At 45.9% G+C, this 25,002-nt stretch overlaps 1 protein-coding gene across 3 annotated transcripts in view; it reads right to left on the reverse strand.

Annotated features, from left to right (window-relative positions):
- LOC139228723 (DNA-binding protein RFX2-like) overlaps positions 1–25,002 on the reverse strand; it is a 108,171-nt gene that overhangs the window by 77,533 nt on the left and 5,636 nt on the right. For all 3 annotated transcript variants that reach the window (XM_070860012.1, XM_070860010.1, XM_070860011.1), the window contains exon 2: positions 87–211. In XM_070860012.1, coding sequence (XP_070716113.1) covers positions 87–203 — 117 coding nt within the window. In that variant the 5' untranslated portion in view covers positions 204–211. The remainder of the gene's footprint in view (positions 1–86; positions 212–25,002) is intronic.

Genomic DNA, 25,002 nt, shown 5'->3' on the forward strand with positions numbered 1-25,002 from the left:
CTGCAGGAAGGCAGATAGCGTAGAAAGAGTTGAAAGACAATGAAACAGATATTGGCCCATCGGATGTCAGTGCTCTGGATACACACCTGTTGTGGCGCTGGCACTTGCTGTACCACTGCAGCCTGCACGGATGGTGGACCAGCAGCGGATGTCCGCAGGGTCACGGTCGATGCCGAGTCGGGCACACCCTCTGAACTCTGCATGCTAGTTTCTATCAAAACAGAAAAAGACAAACGAGTCATTAACCAGAGAAATCCTGGAGATGTTGAAACAGACTAGACATGCAGCAGTGACACAGACAACTGGTAAGATCTGTGGCCAGCTACAGGACATCAGGGACTAATACTACACAATAATATTAAATACAGATCAGAGATTGCAGCTCATCATGATTTCAACTTTGATTTCTATGATTCAGGTAATACCAGCAAAGTTGCAAAGCTTCAAAATAAAAGGAATTGCATTTATACAGTGTCTTTCATGACCTCAGGATGTCCTAAAGTGCTTCACAGCCAGGGAAGACATTTTGAAGTGTAATCACTGTTGTAATGTGACTTGTAACAGCCGATTTGCACACAGCAAGGTTCCACAAACAGCAATGAGATAATGACCAGATAATCGGTTTCAGTGATGTTGGTTGAAGGATAAATTTTGGCCAGGACACCGGGGAAAACTCCCCTGCTCTTACTCGAAACAGTGCCACAGGATCTGAAAAACACTCCCTCAGTACTGCACTAGAGTATCAGCCTAGATTTTGTGCTCAATTCTTTGGAGAAGGGCTTGAACAGTCAACCTCCTGACTTAGAAGCAAGTGCTACTCACTAAGCCAAGGCTAGCAGCCTGTGTCAAAACTGCAAGAAAGAAACATCTTATTAAAAATCCAATGAATAGATGTGGATGTTTACATTATGGAACGCTAAACATTCATCTTCACTTGGATTGCATTTAAAAGATCCACAAAATTCCAAGGTCAGTCATATTCTATTTTCCCTTTGATTCTGGAGCCACGCCAGATTCACCAACTCATCTTTGAAATGCCTGCATATCTAACGCCATGTTTGAGGTGACTTTTGTACAGAGTATGACATTCTGCAACTCTTTCCAGCACTGTAAAAGCTATAAGCCATTCCATCCATTAGCTGTACACTCCAAACTAGAAAATCAGCTAAGATGGCCCCAGAAACACAGGAATTGCTAGATGAGAAAAAGACCACGGTTCATGTAGTTCGCCTTCTCCCACCCCAGTAGTCACATGATACGATATAGGAGCTGTTGACCAATCACAGCGATCAATCTCTATCGATGAATCTACAGCAGACCCAGACACGGTGAGGAGACCCCCGGTGGGGGAGCGCTTTGGGAACCACAGGTCCTCAGTTCCCCCCCCGAGCTCGCTGCACTCACCACACGGCATGTCTCACGTTGCTCAGATACTGGATCCCAAAATGTTATTTTCCGTCAGAAATCTCTCATTTACATTTGAATGCATTAATAATAACTGTTTCCACCATCTCTATAGATTGACCATTCGTGCACTGAAATATTGTTTCCCCAGATTAGTTTTAAATTTACCTCCCTTCAAGTGCAGGCTGGGCCTTCAATTATCGTCTTAATACTAGAACCAGACAGCCTGAAATATAGGCCTCATGACAATGGCCCAGCACTAAAAGATGACAAGCAGCAGGGCTACTAGTTTGTTCAAAAGCAAAATACTGCGGATGCTGGAATCGGAAATAAATACAGAAAATGCTACAAATCTCAGCGGGCCAGGCAGCATCAATGGAGAGAAACAGAGTTAACGTTTCAGGTTGATGACTCTTCGTCAGATTATTCAGTTTTATTGCAGTGGAAAAATCCGAAGTATATAAAAGTGGCAAGTACATAAAAGTACAGTGAGGCTATAGTGAGCTGTGCAATAACTGAAAGGGGAGAGTTCTGAAGGGAGGAGATTGATATCCTGGGAGGATCATGGGGTTTTCCCCACAAAGTTTGGACTTTCAACACTTCATTTTGGTGCCTGTTGTAATTCTACTTTCAAAGTGAAAAATAACTTGGCCTGGAAGGGTTACAGACATTCAAAATATTAAAACAAAACTACTTGTATAACATAACACAAGAATTAGGAACAGGAGTAGGCCATCTAGCTCCTCGAGCCTGCCCCGCCATTCAATAAGATCATGGCTGATCTGGCCGTGGACTCAGCTCCACTTACCCGCCCTCTCCCCGTAACCCTTAATTCCCTTATTGGTTAAAAATCTATCTATATGTGACTTGAATACATTCAATGAGCTAGCCTCAACTGCTTCCTTGGGCAGAGAATTCCACAGATTCACAACCCTCTGGGAGAAGAAATTCCTTCTCAACTCGGTTTTAAATTGGCTCCCCCGTATTTTGAGGCTGTGCCCCCTAGTTCTAGTCTCCCCGAACAGTGGAAACAACCTCTCTGCCTCTATCTTGTCTATCCCTTTCATGATTTTAAATGTTTCTACAAGATCACCTCTCATCCTTCTGAACTCCAACGCGTAAAGACCCAGTCTACTCAATCTATCATAAGGTAACCCCCTCATCTCCGGAATCAGCCTAGTGAATCGTCTCTGTACCCCCTCCAAAGCCAGTATATCCTTCCTTAAGTAAGGTGACCAAAACTGCACGCAGTACTTCAGGTGTGGCCTCACCAATACCCTGTACAGTTGCAGCAGGACCTCCCTGCTTTTGTACTCCATCCCTCTCGCAATGAAGGCCAACATTCCATTCGCCTTCCTGATTACCTGCTGCACCTGCAAACTAACTTTTTGGGATTCATGCACAAGGACCCCATTCCCCCCCCCCTCCCCTTTTATAGGGGGCACTTGGAGAAAAATATGTTTTTTGTGCCCAAAAAAACCCCCCAAAAAATACCACAAAAATTTTTTTAAAAAGGGCATTGTAAATGTTAGTGTTTCCCCCAGATCGGGGGGCACGGTTTAATGTTTTTTTGTTTACTCCTAAAAGAGTTTCATGCACACGTCAGTGTCCACCGGTACGCTCGCGGCCTTCCGCGAGAGGTGGGCACCGGAGGGACTGGAGTGCATCATCACGCCCGGCAACCAAATTTTAATTTGATTTTATGTTTTTTTAAGTTAATTTGCTTTAATTGCCGGTGCTTTTAGTGTCCCCCTCCCCTTTTATAGGGGGCACTTGGAAAAAAATTTGATTCTGTGCCCACAAAAAAAACAAAATTTTTTTTTAAAAAGGGCCTTGTAAATGTTGGTGTTTCCCCCAGATCGGGGGGCACGGTTTAATGTTTTTTGGTTTACTCCTAAAAGAGTTTCATGCACAAGGACCCCCAGGTCCCTCTGCACCTCAGCATGTTGTAATTTCTCCCCATTCAAATAATATTCCCTTTTACTGTTTTTTTTTCTCCCCAAAGTGGACGACCTCACACTTTCCGACATTGTATTCCATCTGCCAAACCTTAGCCCATTCGCTTAACCTATCCAAATCTCTTTGCAGCCTCTCTCTGTCCTCTACACAACCCGCTTTCCCACTAATCTTTGTGTCATCTGCAAATTTTGTTACCCTACACTCTGTCCCCTCTTCCAGGTCATCTATGTATATTGTAAACAGTTGTGGTCCCAGCACCGATCCCTGTGGCACACCACTAACCACCAATTTCCAACCCGAAATGGACTTGCATAGGATATACGGCACAGAAACAGGCCATTCGGCCCAACCAGTCCATGCCGGCGTCTATGCTCCACTCGAGCCTCCTTCCGTCTTTCCTCATCTAAATCTATCAGCATAACCCTCTATTCCCTTCTCCCTCGTACAATTGTCTAGCCTCCCCTTAATTGCATCGATACTATTCGCTTCAACCACTCCCTGTGGCAGCGAGTTCCACATTCTCACTACTCTCTGGGTAAAGAAGTTTCTTCTGAATTCCCGATTGGATTTCTTGGTGACTATCTTATATTGATGGCCTCTAGTTATGCTCTTCCCCACAAGTGGACACATTCTCTCTGTATCCACTCTATCAAAACCTTTCATCATTTTAAAAACCTCTATTAGGTCACCCCTCAGCCTTCTTTCCCCTCCCTCCCCCCGCCCCCCCAAAAAGAAAAGAGACCCAGCCTGTTCATCCTTCCCCGATATATATATACCCACGCATTTCTGGTATCATCCTTGTAAATCTTCTCTGCACCCTCTCTCTCCAGTGCCTCTATACCCTTTTTATAATATGGCGACCAGAATTGTACGCAGTGTGGTCTAACCAAGGTTCGATACAGGTTTACCATAACTTCCCTACTTTGCAATAGGTTGCTGCCTCCAGACTGGAATCAATCAGTTGTGTGCTTGGTTTGCTTTTTTTTATGGCCTTGCTAACCGGTGACTTCAATCAGTACCATCCGTTAAGATAGTAGAAAAACGTCAAACAAATGAGTCAAGTGATCACCAGTCTTGTCCAGCCTATGTTGAGCTTTGAGCCGGTCATCAGGTTTAATTTTTTCAACTAGAAATGTAAAAAAATGTAAGTGATTGCAGAATATAAAGATTTGCATTTCTATAGCGCCTTTCACCTCAGGATATCCCAAAGCACTTTACAGCCAATAAAATACCTTTGACGTATAGTCACTGTTGTAATGTGGGAAACACGACAGCCAATTTGCACACAGCAAGCTCCCACAAACAGCAATGGGATAATGACCAGATAATCTGTTTATGTTATGTTGATTGAGGGATAAATATTGCCCTGGACACCGGGGCTAACTCCCCTGTTCGTCTTCAAATACTGCCATGGGATCTTTTACTTTCACATGAGCGCAGAGACTTGGTTTAATGTCTCATCCGAAAGAAGACACCTCGAATGGGTCACCCCTCAGTCTTTTCTCTCAGCACTACAATAGTGTCAACAGATATTTGTGTGCTCCAGTCCAATACAAGGTATGGAGTCCTTAAAAACCTGATTTCCAGAATTAAAAAGAGAGATCAGTGTTCCTACATGCACACAACAGATTGATTCCAGTCAGGAGACAGAAACCGATTATATTCATATTATCAATGTCACTCCTCAAATTTCGCCACGGATGTTGACTGCACTCGCAAGTGGGGTGGGTCCTTGCCAGTCATTCCACAGTAACAAAGGGAACTCAACCGTGTGTGTGAGTAAACAGACAAATTGCAGAACATAACCAGGCACGGTGACTCTCACAAACTATCATCTGCATCACACACCACAGCAGTAAAATCTATATAGGGGTATCTCAGTGGGGTAGAAGCGATGAACTTCTATTTGTATACAAATTAAACGAGTTCCAAACTCTCCCAATCCCACTATTGCAGTGACAGCAATGCTCAATAAATTCAGTTAAATGCTCTCACACTGGAAAGTATTCTCGTCTCAAAAACAAATGATTACTAGTCCTGAAGAAAATTCACCTTCATGCAGGAAAGAGATAGAATTCTCCAGAAAGCTCCTTTGAGAAAAAAATCAGTTTCTGAAAGTTGCATTTAACAGCTTGTGTTACATATTTTGTACTTCACAGAAATTGAATGTAACTCCCCCTTCAGAAACTATCGGCTCATCTTCTAAAAATGCCCTGCCTCAAGTCTGTGTACAACCAACAAGAGAGAAAGCGGTTTCTATTGGCCTTCCGTTCTCTTTCCAACTAATTCCTTCGGTTCCAAAGGCCTCCAGCTGTGTCTTCCAAATATCTGGGTCATATTGACAACTTTCAATCCCAGTGAAACAAGCAGGTTTTTCTTGCGCAACACTAGTGCTGAAACATGCGTTGAAATATTGCTCAGTCAGCTTGGCATGGATTATGAGCTGACACTTGGAGGGCAATTAATAAGCATGAAGGCTTGAACCCATATTCTCCCCACAGCAGCAGAATAGGAAAACACAAACACAAGCTTCTGCACTGTGCTGCTTTCGGATGCAGTTGAGTGTTTTAGGTACAATATATTTACCAATGTGTCAGAAGATTGTGGGTTCAAATCCCACTCCAGAAACTTGAGCACAAAAATCTAGGCTGACACTCCCAGTGCAGTCCTGGCAGAGTGCTGCACTGTCTTTCAGATGAGATGTTAAACCAAGCCACTGTTTGCCCTCTCAGGTGGACGTAAAAGATTTCATGGCACTATTTTGAAGGAGAGCAAGGGGAGTTCTCCCCGGTGTCCTGGCCAATATTTATCCCTCAATCAACATCACTAAAACAGATGATCTGGTCATTATCGCATTGCTGTTTGTGGGAGCTTGCTGTGCACAAATTGGCTGCCTTGTTTCTCACAATTCAACAGTGACTACACTGCAAAAGTACTTCATTGGCTGTAAAGCACTTAGGACAACCGATGGTTGCGAAATGCGCTATATAAATGCAAGTCTTTTTTTCTGTAGCTTGGCAAGGACTGTACGACCTAAGGAGCATTGCAGGTGATGCCAAAAGACGGCTAGTTAACTCTGGCTGCTTGTACAGGCCTCATGGGTCTTTCTGTGGGGAGATCTGGGAAAAGATCACCTGTTCATGTTTATTCTGCAAAACAAGCAAGAGTATATAACACAACCAAAGTCACTGACAGCAACCCCACCTCTTTTGGTCAGTATGGAAGATAGCAGAGCTGCCTTGCTTACCTTGCAATGCAATGGAAGTAGCCCAGGTTGCTGCTGACAGAACTGTTGAACAGAGCCATAGGATCAAAAGGAAGCCCGATGGAAACTTACATTTCCTATCTAATCACCTCTGGAGAATATGACTGGTCCCTTTTGGCACTACAGGAGGAATTTCAAGCCTGGTTCAATGAGTGGTGCAGAAGAGCATGCCAGGAGCAGCACCAGGCGTACTTAAAATTGAGGTGCCAACCTGGGGAAGCTGGAACGCAGCACTACATGTATGCTAAACAGCAGAAGCAGCACGCTAGTAACAGAGCTAAGCGATCCCAAAACCAACGGATCAGTTCAAAGCTCTGTAGTTCTGCCACATCCAGTCATGAATGGTGGTGGACAATTATACAACTAACGGGAGGAGGTTCCATGAATCTTCAATGATGGCCAAGCCCAACATGCAAGTGCAAAAGACAAGGCTGAAGCGTTTGCAACCATCTTCAATCAGAAATGCCTCCTCCTGAGGTCCCCACCATCACATGTCAGAATTCAGCTAATTCGATTCACTCCATGTGATATCAAGAAACAGCTGAGCGCACTGGATACAGCAGGGATTATGGGCCCCGACAACATCCCGGCTGTAGTGCTGAAGACTTTTTCTTCAGAACTAACCGCGCCTCTAGCCAAGCTGTTCCAGTACAGCTACAAGACTGGCATCGACACGACAATGTGGAAAATTGCCCAGGTATGTCCTGTCCACAAACAGAACAAATCTAATCCGGCCAATTACCGCCCCATCGTCTACTCTCAATCAACAGCAGTGATGGAAGGTGCCGTCGACAGTGCTATCAAGAGGCACTTAGCCGATGTTCAAAGGTAGAGTCTCGATTGAGGAGATCTTCAAAGTGCTCCTTCCAGTGGGCCCCGACAGCCTCTGTGTCCTTGATGAGTGTTTCCCGTTCTTGGCCAGTAGTGGGGTGGGGCCTTGGGAGTTTGGACCTTAGGTGACCTTGACTGCAGTGAAGAATCCTCGCTTATCGTGGCTGTAAGCCAGTTGTTGTATCTCCTGTGCTTTCTCCATCCACCACCTGTTCTTTAGGTCCCGGGTTTTTTGTTGGACCTCAGCCTTGAGCAGTCTGTAACGCTGCTTTGCAGCTCGAGTTGGGTTGTTGCTTGAGGCTCAGAAATGCTCTGCGCTTATGATCTATTCGTTCTTGGATCTCCTGATCATTTTCATCAAACCAGTCCTGGTGTTTTCTGATCGAATAACCAAGTGCCTCTTCACAGGCACTGGTTATGGAGATCTGGATGGCAGACCAAGCGCTGTGGGCATTCAGCACCTCGGGGTCATCAAGCACGCCAGATTAGCTGTGAGGCGCTGGCTGTATAGGGCTCTCTTAGCTGGGTCTTTAAGTGCCCCAGCATTAACTTTTTTGTGGCACTGCTTCTGCTGTCCCCTCTGCTTTGGGGCTATGTTTATATCGATGATGGATCAGATTAGGCAATGGTCCGTCCAGCAGTCGTCAGCTCCAAGATCACCCAAACCTCTGTCGTTGAGCTGCAATACGCGGATGACGCCTGCGTCTGCTCACTTCTGAGGCTGTACTCCAGAATGTAGTCAATGTATTCACTGAGGCATATGAAAGCATGGGCCTTACGCTTAACATCCGTAATGCAAAGGTCCTCCACCAGTCTGTCCTCGCCACACAGCACTGCCCCCCCAACATCAAGATTCACAGCGCAGCCCTCGAAGTGGACCACTTCCCATACCTCGGGAGCCTCTTATCAATAAAGGCAGACATTGATGCCTCCTGTGCACCAGTGCAGCCTTTGGCTGCCTGAGGAAGAGTGTTCGAAGACCAGGTCCTCAAACCTACCACCAAGCTCATGGTCTACAGGGCTGTAGTAATATCCGCCCTCCTGTATGGATCAGAGGCATGGACGATGTACAGAAGACACCTCAAGTCGCTGGATATATCACCAACAATGTCTCCGCAAGATCTTGCAAATCCCCTGGGAGGACAGTCGCACCAACATCAGTGTCCTCGACCAGGCTAACATCCCCAGCATTGAAGCATTGACCACACTATCAACTTCGCTGGGCAGGCAACATTGTTCGCATGCCAGACACGAGACTCCTTAAGCAATTGCTTTATGTGGAGCTCCTTCACGGCAAACGAGCCAAAGGTGGGCAGCGGAAGCATTACAAGGACACCCTCAAAGCCTTCGCTGGTGAAGTGCGACATCACCACTGACACCTGGGAGTCCCTGGCCGAAGACCGCCCGAGGTGGAGAAAGTGCATCCGGGAGGGCGATGAGCTCTTCGAATCTCAACGGCGCGAGCGAAGAGGGTCAGGCGCAGGCAGAAGGAGCGTGCAACAAATCAGTCCCACCCACCCTTCCCACGACGAATGTCTGTCCCACCTGTGACAGGGTCTGTGGCTCTTGTATTGGACTGTTCAGCCATCAAAGGACTCACTTTAGGAGTGGAAGCAAGTCTTAGAAACATAGAAAATAGGTGCAGGAGTCGGCCATTCGGCCCTTCGAGCCTGCACCGCCATTCAATGAGTTCATGGCTGAACATGCAACCTCAGTACCCCATTCCTGCTTTCTCACCATACCCCTTGATCCCCCTGGTAATAAGGACTACATCTAACTCCTTTTTGAATATATTTAGTGAATTGGCCTCAACAACTTTCTGTGGCAGAGAATTCCACAGGTTCACCACTCTCTGGGTGAAGAAGTTTCTCCTCATCTCAGTCCTAAATGGCTTACCCCTTATCCTTAGACTGTGACCCCTGGTTCTGGACTTCCCCAACATTGGGAACATTCTTCCTGCATCTAACCTGTCTAAACCCGTCAGAATTTTAAACGTTTCGATGAGGTCCCCTCTCATTCTTCTGAACTCCAGTGAATACAAGCCCAGTTGATCCAGTCTTTCTTGATATGTCAGTCCCGCCATCCCGGAAATCAGTCTGGTGAACCTTCGCTGCACTCCCTCAATAGCAAGAATGTCCTTCCTCAAGTTAGGAGACCAAAATTGTACACAATACTCCAGGTGTGGCCTCACCAAGGCCCTGTACAACTGTAGCAACACCTCCCTGCCCCTGTACTCAAATCCCCTCGCTATGAAGGCCAACATGCCATTTGCTTCCTTAACCGCCTGCTGTACCTGCATGCCAACCTTCAATGACTGATGTACCATGACACCCAGGTCTCGTTGCACCTTCCCTTTTCCTAATCTGTCACCATTCAGATAATAGTCTGTCTCTCTGTTTTTACCACTAAAGTGGATAACCTCACATTTATCCACATTATACTTCATCTGCCATGCATTTGCCCACTCACCGAACCAAGTCACTCTGCAGCCTCATTGCATCCTCCTCGCAGCTCACACTGCCACCCAACTTAGTGTCATCCGCAAATTTGGAGATACTACATTTAATCCCCTCGTCCAAATCATTAATGTACAATGTAAACAGCTGGGACCCCAGCACAGAACCTTGCGGTACCCCACTAGTCACTGCCTGCCATTCTGAAAAGTACCCATTTACTCCTACTCTTTGCTTCCTGTCTGACAACCAGTTCTCAATCCACGTCAGCACACTACCCCCAATCCCATGTGCTTTAACTTTGCACATTAATCTCTTGTGGGACCTTGTCGAAAGCCTTCTGAAAGTCCAAATATACCACATCAACTGGTTCTCCCTTGTCCACTCTACTGGAAACATCCTCAAAAAATTCCAGAAAATTTGTCAAGCATGATTTCCCTTTCACAAATCCATGCTGACTTGGGCCTATCATGTCACCTCTTTCCAAATGCGCTGCTATGACATCCTTAATAATTGATTCCATCATTTTACCCACTACTGATGTCAGGCTGACCGGTCTATAAATTCCCTGTTTTCTCTCCCTCCTTTTTTAAAAAGTGGGGTTACATTGGCTACCCTCCACTCGATAGGAACTGATCCAGAGTCTATGGACTGTTGGAAAATGATTGTCAATGCATTCGCTATTTCCAAGGCCACCTCCTTAAGTACTCTGGGATGCAGTCCATCAGGCCCTGGGGATTTATCGGCCTTCAATCCCATCAATTTCCCGACTTCTTACTAGACCCTCTGACCCCTTTTATATCTTGCTCAATTCCGAGGGACTGCCTATGACGATGACCTGATGTTCAATTTGGATTCCGCCAGGACCACTCGGCTCCAGACCTCATTACAGCCTTGGTCCAAACATGGACAAAAGAGCTGAATTCCAGAGCAGAGGAGAGTGTGACTGCCCTTGACATCAAGGAGCCCGAGCTAAATTGAAGTCAATGGAAATCAGGGGGTAAACTCTACACTGACTGGAATCATACCTAGCACAAAGCAAGATGGTTGTGGTTGGTGGACGTCAATCATCACAGCCCCAGGATATCGCTGCAAGAGTTCCTCAGGGCAGTGCCCTAGGCCCAACCATCTTCAGCTGCTTCATCACTGACCATCCCTCCATCACAAGGTCAGAAGTGGGGATGTTCGCTGATGATTGCAGTGTTCAGTTCCATTCGCAACTCCTCAGAAAATGAACAGTCTATGCCCACAAGCAGCATGACATTGGGCTGATAAGTAGCAAGTAACATTCATGCCACACAAGTGCCAGGCAATGACCATCTCCAACAAGCAAGGGTCCAACCACCTCTCCTTGACATTCAATGGCATTACCATCGGCAAATCCCCCACCATCAACATCCTGGGGGTCACCATTGACCAGAAACGTATTATATTGTGGCAGGTCAGGGGCTGGTATTATGCGACGAGTGTCTCACCTCCTGATTTCCCAAAGTCTTTCCACTATCTACAAGGCACAAGTCAGGAGTGCGATGGAATACTCTCCACTTGCTTGGACGAGTGCAGCTCCAACAACACTCAAGAAGCTCGACACCATCCAGGACAAAGCAGCCTGCTTAATTGGCACCCCATCCACCACCTTCAACATTCACTCCCTCCACCACCGGCGCACCGTGGCTGCAGTGTGTACCATCTACAAGATGCACTGCAGCAACTCGCCAAAGTTTCTTCGGTAGCACCTCCCAAAGCCGCAACCTCCACCACCTAGAAGGACAAGGGCAGCTGGTGCATGGGAACACCACCACCTCCATGTTCCCCTCCACATCACACACCATCCTGACTTGGAAATATATCGCCGTTCCTTCATTGTCGCTGGGTCAACATCCTGGAATTCCCTCCCTAACAGCACTGTGGGAGCACCTTCACCACATGGACTGCAGCGGTTCAAGACAGCAGCTCACCACCACCTTCTCAAGGGCAATTAGGGATGGGTAATAAATGCTAACATTGCCAGCGACGCCCACATCCCAGAACAAATTTTTTTTTTTTTAAACTTGTGCCACGTAAATTGATCTGCATCCTTGCAACAGTAATACAGACTGCAATGTAAATATACAAGCAGCTGTCGATGCCCTGGCTAACTGCTATGGATGGTCTGCTGTGCAGAAATCTGCCAGCATCACAGCCCTCTGCCCCCTCCAGCCAGAAAGAGTCTCTTTCCCTTTCTTTTCATTGGCTAACTACTTTATTGGGACATGCAGAAATAGTCAGAGACACAAGTTGCCCAGAAGGTTGGGCTATGAAGCATACCGAAAGCACTGAAAACAAGACCTGCCAGTTTCAGGACCAGTTATATGGGTTCTGTGGGAGCCTCCCCACAATAGGGCTGAGAGGGGACAGCCTGAAATAAATTCAAGCTGTAAAGATGAATACCTGCTCAATGCGGAGGCAGAGTTTGAAATCTGGTCAGTCACCAAACTCATCAGTCGAAATCCAGTGAAGTGATCTTGTGACAGACAGGAGGAGAATTAATCGATTAATGAACATTTACAAAATGGACAGTCATTTTTATAAGATCTGCTGAATACATTTGGAGTTTTAACAGCTTGCTCTGGGAATGATGGGTGGAGTGGGGGGAAGGGAGGGATGTCATCATCATCATAGGCAATCCCTCGGAATCGAGGAAGCCTTGCTTCCACTCTTAACAGGAGTTCTTAGGTGGCTGTACAGTCCAATATGAGAATCACAGTCCTGACGTTCCAGGTCCCGAACTTCATGTTAGAGGAGTGGAAGATGCCTGTGTGTGAGTTCTTTTAATGTGGGGTGGTCGTTGCACACCGGCTACCACACGGGCTTAGCTGAGCAAGATCTTGATCCAGTGGCAAGCGGGTCCAAGGCAACTGGAGACCAGGCACTGCTGTATGGGCCTAGTTACCTACGGTGAGATGTTGGCTGCAGGCTCGGCGCTGGGTAGCACCCTTGATGGTATACCACAAGATCAAGGGACAACTCCAGTTTATTCCTCAGTAATCAGCAATGATCTAGCAGGAACTGCCACATTTGAAGTTTGCAGAGTTACTTTACTAGCAAATTACATATTAGTAACTGTTACTCCCTGCTGTCTGCAGGTACCTTCCACTCAACAGCCAGCAAGGACTGGCCAGCGATCGCTGACAAAATCCCATGGTCTTCATCTTTACATTAGGTATTTTCATGGATTAAGTCAGAGTTCAAAGATCAGTTGTCAGGTCACCAGTTTAACATCCCATCAGTTATTGAATTGTTTTTGCCAGCCAGTTTCCTTGCCTCGGCTTGTAGAGGGGTTTACTGTCAACGGGTCGGAATCCATTGGTGTCCTTCACCTTCCAGAGTGGCAATTCTTCACATGTACCGAGACAGTGAGTTTCAGTTGGGTATTCAGCTGTGAAGGCCACCATAGCGGAGCCCAATTCTGTCCTCACCCAATGGTTGCACGCGTACACTTCCAGGACAAGTCACTGGGTAGTGACCCAAGAGCGCTAAACGTCAACCAATCTGTCCATTCCCATTTCCTGCTGTGTCAGGGAGCGCAGAGAGCAATCGGAGCACCTCCACTATTACCCTCCGCTCACTCAGCACAGCCTGGCCATTAAACCTGGGACTTCCTGATCTAGACAAAACTGGGAAGCACTATTACCGACTAAGCCGGCAGGTGAAGCATGGTCAGTCTTTAGTGTATGGTCACATCCACGATGTTAGAAACGAGCAATATTTTGACATCAGCCAAGAGTGAAAAATAGCTTTTTAAAAAAAACAGCGGTGGTCCCCAATTGTACAACGGGGTTGCAACAATAATATGCCCCCACCTCCAGCTACAACATACCCATTCCTGTCCAAGCCCAATTTCTCCTTTGCATTGCATTATGCGGTTAAATCCAGTGAGCAGAGTGGTTATTATAATGAGGGGAGAGAGAGAGATGTGCAAAGCTGGCTTTGTTGGGGATCACTGCCAGATTTGGAATAAAGTATAAGATAGAAGGAAATGTCCTCTCGTTATCTGGGACAAAGCAATGTCAGTTTTATAATATAGCTGGTACTTTAGATGTTTAATACTTTGATTTTGATCCAGCAAGAACCAGCCTTGACCCTGTAGAATATGCAATTTTGCTTTACTAAGAGCTAAGGTTTGGCTTGCGGGGGGGGGCGGGGGGCATCTTTATTGGTTGATGAACGGTTATAAACCTGTACCTTGCCACATATTCTAATGGGGTTACCTTCACATATCCACTGACATGTGTAACAAACACTATTTAATCAGAGAAAAACACATACAGATGTTCAATTAAAATCAAGCCAAAGTGGCTGGCTATGTTTGTGCTGGCTCACATTGTTTGCTAATTCACAGCAGTTGCTATGGGAGACCTAGTCCACTCCCGTTTCTAGGAGCAAGTTGCCAGGCAACTCACTGAATACTCTGAAAACCAAACAATGCTATCACCCAAATCCTGCCTCTACTCATTAACTAAATACCCATTAGTATTTCGCCGGTTATGCCAAATATACATGGGATTTCTTCATTCTTTACCTGCACCATTTAATGGAACAGCAAAAAGCTTCCAATTTACCTACAAAAAAATTTAAGCATAGAACTTTAAAACTCATCCCCATAATTCAGATGTGAAAGTCTCATGCAGCACACTGGTCAATATAAGAAAGCTGGGCTCCAATCAGTTTGACCCATGTGTTTTCTTTATATTTCTTGCAGTGAAATTTAAAAGATAGTAGACAAAAAAACCCATGAGGGGGCAGGCAACTTAACAATGACCCATTTGTTGAGACTTGCTTAGAACTTGTACTTTACCAACAGATTTGTTTAAAGTGCGAACATATTGTATAACCTGGCAACCACGAACTGTTTCAGTGCTCCAGTAGGGTAGTGGTGTGTGGGGTGGTGGGGGAGTTAATGATTTTGAAATCCACTTTGTTAGAACAATGTCCTGACTGCAATGTCAATCCCCACACTACAGAAGTGCCAACAGCTTGAAGCTTGGGAAAATTTGGCAAGGGCAGCCATAAAATATTTTCAAAGCAGCTTACAAGCATTCATGCTGAAAATGGTGATGAATGCTATTTTATACAGTATTATTTGGACAGATACTTAAATATGGTAATTTAAAAAACACAATAGCCAGTTATCGCATGAATGTGCGACATGTTAAAATATCAACGTGCGAGTCTGATACTTTAACAGAGGGATTATTAGGCAGAGTAGTGGCAGCAAGAAAGCTACAACATCCATGCGTGTTGGCCTAGTGCGCTGGTACCTCGATGGTCAGATTAATGGCTGCGGCTACCCTGGAGGGTTATAAATAGGGTAAACCCTAAACACAACTTGAAATTACTGCATTTCTCTGCAAATATAACTGATCCTATACATATCGTATGTAAATCGGTGTTCCTGAGTTAGAGAGGGCCAAACTGCTTTCCAGTTCCCGATCACTATCCAATCATCCCTGCTGGAAAGTACGTGCTCGCGTGCATAGGTGTCTGCAGTTATTGTGGGGGGACAGAATAGTGATGACCCCATGGTTGAATCCCCCTGATGATAGCTGGAGTGGAAGAGATGGAAATTAGGAACAAGATCAAGCAATGTGTCATGAATACATTTACAGCGCTTCTTCAAAAGAAATATCACCCTCCATTTTATTGGACCTTCAGAGAAAGAAGAGTTAGAATTCAACAGATTATGAATCCCTGCCATTGGGGTTCTTATTTCACAGCATCATTTCTTGCAGCAATCAGGGGCAGCTACTGGGGATAGGCAGCCTGCTCCAGGGTGTAAATAAACTGCAAGGTCAGGACCCTGAAAGGCTTCCACTCAGAGCAGTTCAACTTTAAATAAACTGAGCCTGCGCTGAACACCAGACTACAGCATTAAACTGCAGATCTATGCCAGGGAGTAAAAAAACACACACACAGATGAACACAAAAAAGACACCAATGTAAAATTAATTTTTTAGAGCAAATTTTACAAGAAGCCTCTTTGCAGATTTCCACTAGCAGTTACGCATGCAGAAGGGAACAATTTAAGCAACCATAATGGATCTGGATAATTAGCTAAATAAAAAGGCTTGCATGCGATACTAACATGGAGGGATAGGTTTGCTGCATATTCTCAACCAGTGAGAACCTTTGATAGCTTGAAATAAAATTAACCATAAAAAAATGCAGTGTGATCCATACTGCTCAAAGAAAACAGCGTAGTGTCGGGATCAAAAATGTTCACGTCACCTGCGTGCTACAATGAGATTGGTTTATTTGAAATTTCGGCATCTTGGTGCGTGGCATCAGTCTCCATACAAGAGAGACAGAGCCCAGGAAGTACGGCCCACGTGTGTAACTGAGCACACGGCCGCTGAACGCTGGGCTGGAGTGACAAATGGTGTTTGTGTTAGTAACTACATTTTAAAATATGTTATTGTCCTTACTGTCAATAACTGAAAGATTAAGTGGTCAACTTGGCCAGCTCATGGCGAGGATTAATCAGATTAAGATTTTAAAAAAAGAGAAAAACTGCTAAACAGGAGGGCAAAGAAAGAGAAAGTGATAATCACCTTCCCGTTCAGAGACGAACATTGAATGGGTGGAATGTTATGGGGCAGGTTGCAGGCCCCATGCAGAGTTGTGAAGGAGCAGAAATTTCATTTCACTCTTGCATCACAAAAGCTAGTCGCATTAAGCTGCATGTTAAATTATCGGGAATGATCTGGGCGGTAACCCACAGAAGCTCTTCAGAAACAAGTCGGAACATGCAACGCATATTCTGCAGTAGAGCAACTTTTTACACTGCTTGGGACTGTCATTAAATGAGGCAGGGGAGGCATGTAGAGAGAGACAAATCACTTCAGTACAACTAAAAAGAAACGTCACATTTATATATTGACCTTGGCATAAAAGGTATTGATTCCAATCACCAGATTACTCTACATTCAAAGCCTTCGAGGACCAGCAAGACATTTATCGAAGGAGAAACTGTTCTTTGTTTCTCTGTTCATTACATGCAGTAACCAGTGGGACCAGAGTGGGGAAAGCTTGCTGCAGGATATAGCTTGGAATCATGTTTAGGTACAAAGAAGTCAGTGGTATCCTCCAGTCAGAATTTATACGGTAACAGATATATTAGCCGGCAAAATAACCAGCAAACGCCCAGTCAGACCCACAGCAAAAAGCTTACACACAATATAGTCATCTACATCTGCTGTGGATCACAGCACAAGGATATCTTATGCATATGGTTTCTAAATGACCTCATTTTTGTTCTGTGGAGATGCATTATAGCCCGTGTATATCAGTGAATGACCAAGCTCACACTTAAAACCCAAAAGAATCTCTCTTGTTGGTCTGGTTGGCAGTATTTATTGCCTTGAAGTTATCAATGACAATTTAGTTATTTGAATCAGCAGTTCTTTTGCACAATTTTCTGGCATTTAAAATGCAAATGGGTCAGTCTATACTCTTGCCCCCATTGAGAAGACACAACAAAGGATCCCTCACCAGCTGCAGAGCTCATACCACAATACCAAATACAGCATTCACCAGCAGTGCAGGTCTCAGCGAGTTATGATGGCTTCCCATGTTACTCCAGACTACCATCGCACAAAAACAAAAGCAGGGCAAGGATTTTGGGAACCTGGTCTTTCTACACAATGGTGGTTTTCTAACACAACAGTGGTGGGCAGCAAGTGTACAGAACCACAGCAGGCAAGTAAAGCACACACTGAAAATCATACATCATTCCATCATCGATTTAGATCAAAGTACATAAATACAACTTTATTATTAGTCAAGATGGCAACACAGCAGGACTGTCACTCGTGAGGGACCTTACAAGTCTTTCATAGGGGCTCAAGCACAGACCAGATAGTACACTGAAGTTCCGCGTGCGCAGCCATTCTGAGTAAGCTGGAAGTCAGCCAGGGAGAGGAGATCCAGCTTCAGTAGAGCAGGATTTGGGGGCACAAATAAGGTTTACCGTGATTTCGTTTGCAGTACGGGGTACTGCAATTTAGGCCTGAATGCACATTGGCTGCCGTGTCGCCCATTTGACATAAACCAAATGTTAAACAATTATGTTTTTTGCAAACATTTGCACGTTATAGTTCTCTTTCTTCCCCCCCACCCCCCACTCACATGATTGATAGTGTGGAGTGTAGGCACTGCTGCATTCATTTTCATATACTTGTTAGCTTGTGGTATTTTTACATTATTCAGGCAGCATTGGGAGCCTTAGTTGTGAGGAAATTATATTCATAACACTCCAAAAAATGACTCAGTGTGTGAAGCACTGATATTTTCGACAACTGTTTGCATTTATGTAGCACCTTTCACATCTTCAGGACCTCCCAAAGCACATCACAGTCAATGACATGTTCTGAAGTATGGTCACTGCTGTTTTGTGGGAATCATCACAAGCAATAAGCACACGGGTAGATGGATCTTGGTTAATTCCCTCAGTCTAGATTATGGGTTCAAATACTGGAGGGGGGCTTGAACCCACAAACTTCTGACTCGGAGGCAAGGGTGCTACCCACTGTGCCAAAGCAGATACCTTCCTTCTCACACCCACCCCCACTTCCTTCACCCAATCATTGGCGGCCATGCCTTTTAAGCATCAGGACCCTAAACTCTGGAATTCCCACCCTAAACCTTTCTCCCGTTCAATTCTCTTCCATGCATCAAGATGCTCCTTCAACCTACTTCTTCAACCAAGCAAATCACCTATCCAAATTCTCCTTCTTTGGCTTGGTATCAAATCATGCGTGATCACTCTCCTGTGCAGCACAAGGCATTATATATCAGTGATTTGCACCAGAAATATCCAAGCTTCTGTCCGTGAGCTGTGCACCATGGAGCCTCAGGAACCACCTATATAAAGTTTAAATCAAGGTTCCCATTAACTGGCATGTATCTCATACTGCTGACAGTAACTTGCTCTCGCCGCTCTGACCTCGAATTTATCCACCAAAGACGCAACGGTGCCAAGAACAACCCTTCCCTACTTGATTCGAATAGAATAAGGCAACAAATACAAGTGCAAAAGGAATGGCGTTGCCTGGGCTTCTAGGACCCGATTGCTAAGTTTTGGGGGCTGCATGTGACCCCAAGGCTGCAGGTTGAACACACTGATTTGTCAAATTGAGACCAAGAGATCTAAAGCCATAACTAAGGATGCCCTGCAAAGTCCTATATCAGGATGGCATTGCCTCCATCTCTGATGGCCCTGATCCCCACCCCACCTCCACCCCAGACAGCCCGATACCCTTCATTGTTCCCAGGACACAAGTGCTACCGTTGCAACCATAGAGGGCTGTAGGCTTGAACACGACTTCCAACATTCCTAAGATCACGATACCAATGTCTCACCAATTTGGTGGACTTCACATGACATTAAGAAACATAGAAAATAGGTGCAGGAGTAGGCCATTCGGCTCTTCGAGTCTGCACCACCATTCAATAAGATCATGGCTGATCATTCACCTCAGTACCTCTTTCCTGCTTTCTCTCCATACCCCTTGATCCCTTTTGTAAGGGCCATATCTAACTCCCTCTTGAATATATCCAATGAACTGGCATCAACAACTCTCTGCGGTTGGGAATTCCACAGGTTAACAACTCAGTGAAGAAGTTCCTCCTCATCTCAGTCCGAAATGGCTTACCCCTTATCCTTAGACTATGTCCCCTGGTTCTGGACTTCCCCAACATCAGGAACATTCTTCCCGCATCTAACCTGTCCAGTACCGCCAGAATCTTATACGTTTCTATGAGATCCCCTCTCATCCTTCTGAACTCCAGTGAATAAAGGCCCAGTTGATCCAGTCTCTCATATGACAGTCCAGCCATCCCTGGAATCAGTCTGGTGAACCTTCGCTGCACTCCCTCAATAGCAAGAACGTCCTCTCTCAGATTAGGAGACCAAAACTGAACACAATATTCCAGGTGGGGCCTCACTAAGGCCCTGTACAACTGCAGTAAGACCTCCCTGCTCCTATACTCAAAACCCCTAGCTACGAAGACCAACATACCATTTGCTTTCTTCACCACCTGTTGTACCATGTCAACTTTCAATGACTGATGTACCATGACACCCAGATCTCGTTGCACCTCCCCTTTTCCTAATCTGCCGCCATTCAGATAATATTCTCCCTTTGTGTTTTTGCCCCCAAAGTGGATAATCTCACATTTATCCACATTATACTGCATCTGCCATGCATTTGTCCACTCAGCTAACCTGTCCAAGTCATCCTGCAGCCTCTTAGCATCCTCCTCACAGCTCACACCACCACCCAGTTTAGTGTCATCTGCAAACTTGGAGACATTACACTCAATTCCTTCATCCAAATCATTAATGTATATTGTAAATAGCTGGGGTCCCAGCACTGAGCCCTGATGCACCCCACTAGTCACTGCCTGCCATTCTGAAAAGGACCAGTTTATCCAGACGCTCTGCTTCCTGTCTGCCAACCAGTTCTCTATCCACGTCAGTACATTACCCCCCAATACCATGTGTTTTGATTTTGCACACCAATCTTTTATGTGGGACCTTGTCAAAAGCCTTTTGAAAGTCCAAATACACCACATCCACTGGTTCTCCCTTGTCCACTCTACTAGTTACAGCCTCAAAAAATTCCAGAAGATTTGTCAAGCATGATATCCCTTTCATAAATCCATGCTGACTTGGACCGATCCTGTCACTACTTTCCAAATGCGCTGTTATTTCATCTTTAATAATTGATTCCAACATTTTCCCCACTACTGATGTCAGGCTAACCGGTCTATAATTACCCATTTCTTCTCTCCCTCCTTTCTTAAAAAAGTGGTGTTATATTAGCTACCCTCCAGTCCATAGGAATTGATCCAGAGTCGATAGACTGTTGGAAAATGATCACCAATGCATCCACTATTTCTAGGGCCACTTCCTTAAGTACTCTGGGATGCAGACTATCAGGCCCCAGGGATTTATCGGCCTTCAATCCCATCAATTTCCCACCTAATAAGGATAGCCTTCAGTTCCTCCTTTTCACTAGACTCTCGGTCCCCTCGTACTTCCGGAAGGTTATTTGTGTCTTCCTTCGTGAAGACAGAACAAAAGTATTTGTTCAACTGGTCTGCCATTTCTTTGTTCCCCATTATAAATTCACCTGAATCTGAGTGCAAGGTACCTACGTTTGTCTTCACTAATCTTTTTCTTTTCACATATCTATATGGCCCAAGGGGTTGAGTACACTGGATAGAGTGAAGGCTATGGGTCCAATGCTGTGCTGAAGACTTAGACCAGAATGAGCTGGCTCCTAGCCAGATTATTCCACTACAACACTGGCATCTACCAGATGTGGTTGAAAATTGTCCAGGTATGTCCCATCCTAATGCAGGACAAATCTAACCAAGCCAATTACTGCCCTGTCAGTCTCCTCCCAATCAGCAGCAGCGTTAAGGCAGTAATCAATAATGCCATCAAGCGACTTCACCAATTCCCTGCTCGCAGATACTCAGTTGAGATTCAAATTGAACCTCATCTCAACTTTGATCCAGGTAAAGCTGAATGCATGAGCAGCTGCTTTCAGCATCATGGCAACAATGGAGAGAGTACGAGTGCCAAGGAGGCCAACAAATCTAAAGTCAATCAGGGTCACTGGGAAAATCTGGAGTCATACCCAACATGGTTATCAAAGGCCAATCAATGCATCCATAGGGCATGCTACAGGAGTTCCTCAAGGCAGCATCCTCCAATCATCAGTTGCTTCATCAATGACCTTTCCGCCATCATAAAGATCAAGCGTGGGGCTGTTTGATGATTCCACAGGGATCAGCTCTGGTCACAACCCCTCCAATGATGAAGCACTCAATGCCAGCCTACAGCAGGACCTGGGCAACACCCAGAGTTGGGTTGATTGGCAGGTAACATTCTTGCTGCACAAGTGTTAGGTAATAACCATCTCAAACCAGACGAGGCCTTTGATCTTTAATAGCACTGCCATACCAGAGCCCCTCTGCCATCTAAAATCGTGGGGGTCAACACTAACCAGGAGCTTAGTTGGACCAATAGCTACAAGAGTGGGGTTACGCAATGCAATGGGTGTCAGCCCAAGAGACTTCAAAGCCTCTTTGCAATCTACAAGGCTCAAATAATCACCTGGATGAGTCTATCCACAACACCATTCAGGACAAATAGTCATTGCCCGATTTCAAAATTCACCCTCTCCCCCACTGACAGCATCTCCCAGCCTCACGGCCTCCCATCAAGGAGGACAAGAGCAGTATCATCACTGGAATAACATCACCTTCAAGTCACATACCATCCTAGCTGGAACGTATCCTATTCCTTCATCGCCTCTGGGTCAGAATCCTGAAACACCCTACCCAATACAACTGTGGGAATGCCATCACAACCAGGGCTGCAACAGTTCAAGGAGAAGACCCACCATAACCATCGCAGGGTTGGTAAATAAATGCAGCCTTACCAGAATCACATCCAGAGAAACTGTCAAAAATAAAATCCCAAACTTCTCTCAACCACAAGCTATCTCCCCCTGCCTTCTATCCTAACCTCGATAAGCCCTGGTCATGGCCCCAGTTTCGGAGATGACAAAATCTATCATTTAGCCCCCCCCACAAAGAAGTCACGATACATAATGGCCTCACCAAATTCATAGGCCGCACGATCTGCTACCTGGTTCCTTGATCCCCTCACCAGTTACTCTCCTTGATCAACGCAACCACCTTATCCTTTCCTCGGGCACTAAATTTCCTTCCCCCGGAAACCCTCACGAACCACATTTCTTCCCCAGCTACTTGCTCAGTCTGAAATCGCAAGTGAGCAACCGATGTTCTATTTGACACAGAGGAACCGCAGACCTCCTATCTGGTACATCTGCAATGCCACCTATGGAACAGGGCCTGCTACACTCCTCTATGACACATCACTGCTGGAACCCTCATCCATGTCTTCTTCACTTCAAGGCTCAATTTCTACAACTTTATAGAATCGTTGAATGATACAGCACAGGAGGCCGCCATTTGGCTCATCATGCCGCAGCCAGCTCTTTTGCCACTACACTGCTAATTCACTATAGCCCTGCAAAATTTTCCCCTTCAGTCGTTATCCAATTCACTTTTGAAAATTACTACTGAATCTGCTTCCGCCACCCTTTAGACAAGATTTCCAAAAAAGGGTGTGTGAAAAAGTTTTTCCTCATGTCGCCTTTGGTTCTTCTGCCAATCACCTTAAACTCATCTCTGCTGGCTCTCGACCCTTCCGCCAATGGGAATAATTTCTCTCCATCTACTCTGTCTAGACCCCTCATCATTTTGAACGCCTCTATCAAATCTCTTCTTAACCTTCTCTGCTCTATGGAGAACAACCCCAGCTTCTCCAGTCTCTCCAAGTAACTGAAGTCCCTCATCACTGGAACCAATTCTTGTAAATCTTTTATGCACCCTTTCCAAGCCCTTCACATCCTTCCTAAATTGTGGGGCCCAGAATTGGACACAATACTCCAGTTGAGACCAAACTAGTGTTATTTTAAGGCTCATCATAACTTCCTTGCTTTTGTACTCTACGCCTCTTTATAAACCCAAGGATCCCAGATGCCTGTTTAACGGCCTGTATCTTATGCTACAATAAGTTCTGCACATCCACAACCCTTTGTCCTCATCGACCTGAACTTACTCCGCTCCCCAGCATTATCATCATAGGCAGTCCCTCGGAATCGAGGAAGACTTGCCTGCACTCTTAACATGAGTTCTCAGGTGGCTGAGCATACCAATACGAGAACCACAGTCCCCATCACAGGTGGGACAGACAGTCGTTGAGGGAAAGGGCGAGTGGGGCTGGTTTGCCGCACGTTCCTTCCGCTGCCTGCGCTTGAAGATTTCTGCATGCTCTCGACGATGAGACTCGAGGTGCTCAGCACCCTCCTGGATGCGCTTCCTCCACTTAGGATGGTCTTTGGCCAGATGTCGGTGGGGATTTTGCACTTTATCAGGGAGGCTTTGAGGGTGTCCTTGGAACATTTCCTCTGCCCACCTTTGGCTCGGTTACCATGAAGGAGTTCCGAATAGAGCGCTTGCTTTGGGAATCTCGTGTCTGGCATGCAGACAATGTGGCCTGCCCAGCAGAGCTGATCAGGTGTGGTCAGTGCTTCGATACTGGGGATGTTGCCTGATTGAGGACACTAATGTTGGTGCATCTGTCCTCTCAGGGGATTTGTAGGATCTTGCGGAGACATCGTTGGTGGTATTTCTCCAGCGACTTGGTATCTACTGTACATGGTCCATGTCTCTGAGTCATATAGAAGGGCGGGTATTACTATAGCCCTGTAGATCATGAGCTTGGCGGCAGTTTTGAGGGCCTGGTCTTCAAACACTTTTCCTCAGGCGGCCGAAGGCTGCACTGGAAGCGGTGTTGAATCTCGTCGTCAATGACCTGCTCTTGTTGATAAGAGACTCCCGAGGTATGGGAAATGGTCCTCGTTGTCCAGGGCCGTGCGTGGATTTTGATAACTGTGGGTCAGTGTTGTGCAGCGAGGACAGGTTGGTGGAGGATCTTTGTCTTACGGATGTTTAGCGTAAGGCCTATGCTTTCATACGCCTCAGTAAATATGTCGACTATGTCCTGGAGTTCAGTCACTCTGTGCGCAGGTGCAGGCGTCGTCCGCGCACTGTAGCTCAACGACAGAGATTGGAATGGTCTTGGGCCTGGCCTGGAGACAGCGAAAGCTGAACAGGTTCCCACTGGTTCTGTAGTTTAGTTCCACTCCAGCGGGGAGCTTGTTGACTGAGGTGCAGCACAGCAGCGAGGAAGATTGAGAAGAGGGTTGGGGCAATGATGCAGTCCTGCTTGACCCATGGTCCGGACGTGAATTGGGTCCATAACTAAAAAGTAGAGTGACTGCTGCCAACGAACCAGAAGCCGATTCCAATGGCCGGAAGCTGCGCAGAAGCGTTCTGCGCATTAATCTGGAAATTTCAATTATGTTTCTGCTTTTTTTTCCCCCCACAGTGCCCATGAGACCCGATGACCCGCTCAGTGTTCCCGACATGTTTCCCTGGGCCCCG

The sequence above is a fragment of the Pristiophorus japonicus genome, chromosome 18 (assembly GCF_044704955.1).
Source record: "Pristiophorus japonicus isolate sPriJap1 chromosome 18, sPriJap1.hap1, whole genome shotgun sequence".
In the NCBI taxonomy this organism is placed as follows: Eukaryota; Metazoa; Chordata; class Chondrichthyes; family Pristiophoridae; genus Pristiophorus; species Pristiophorus japonicus.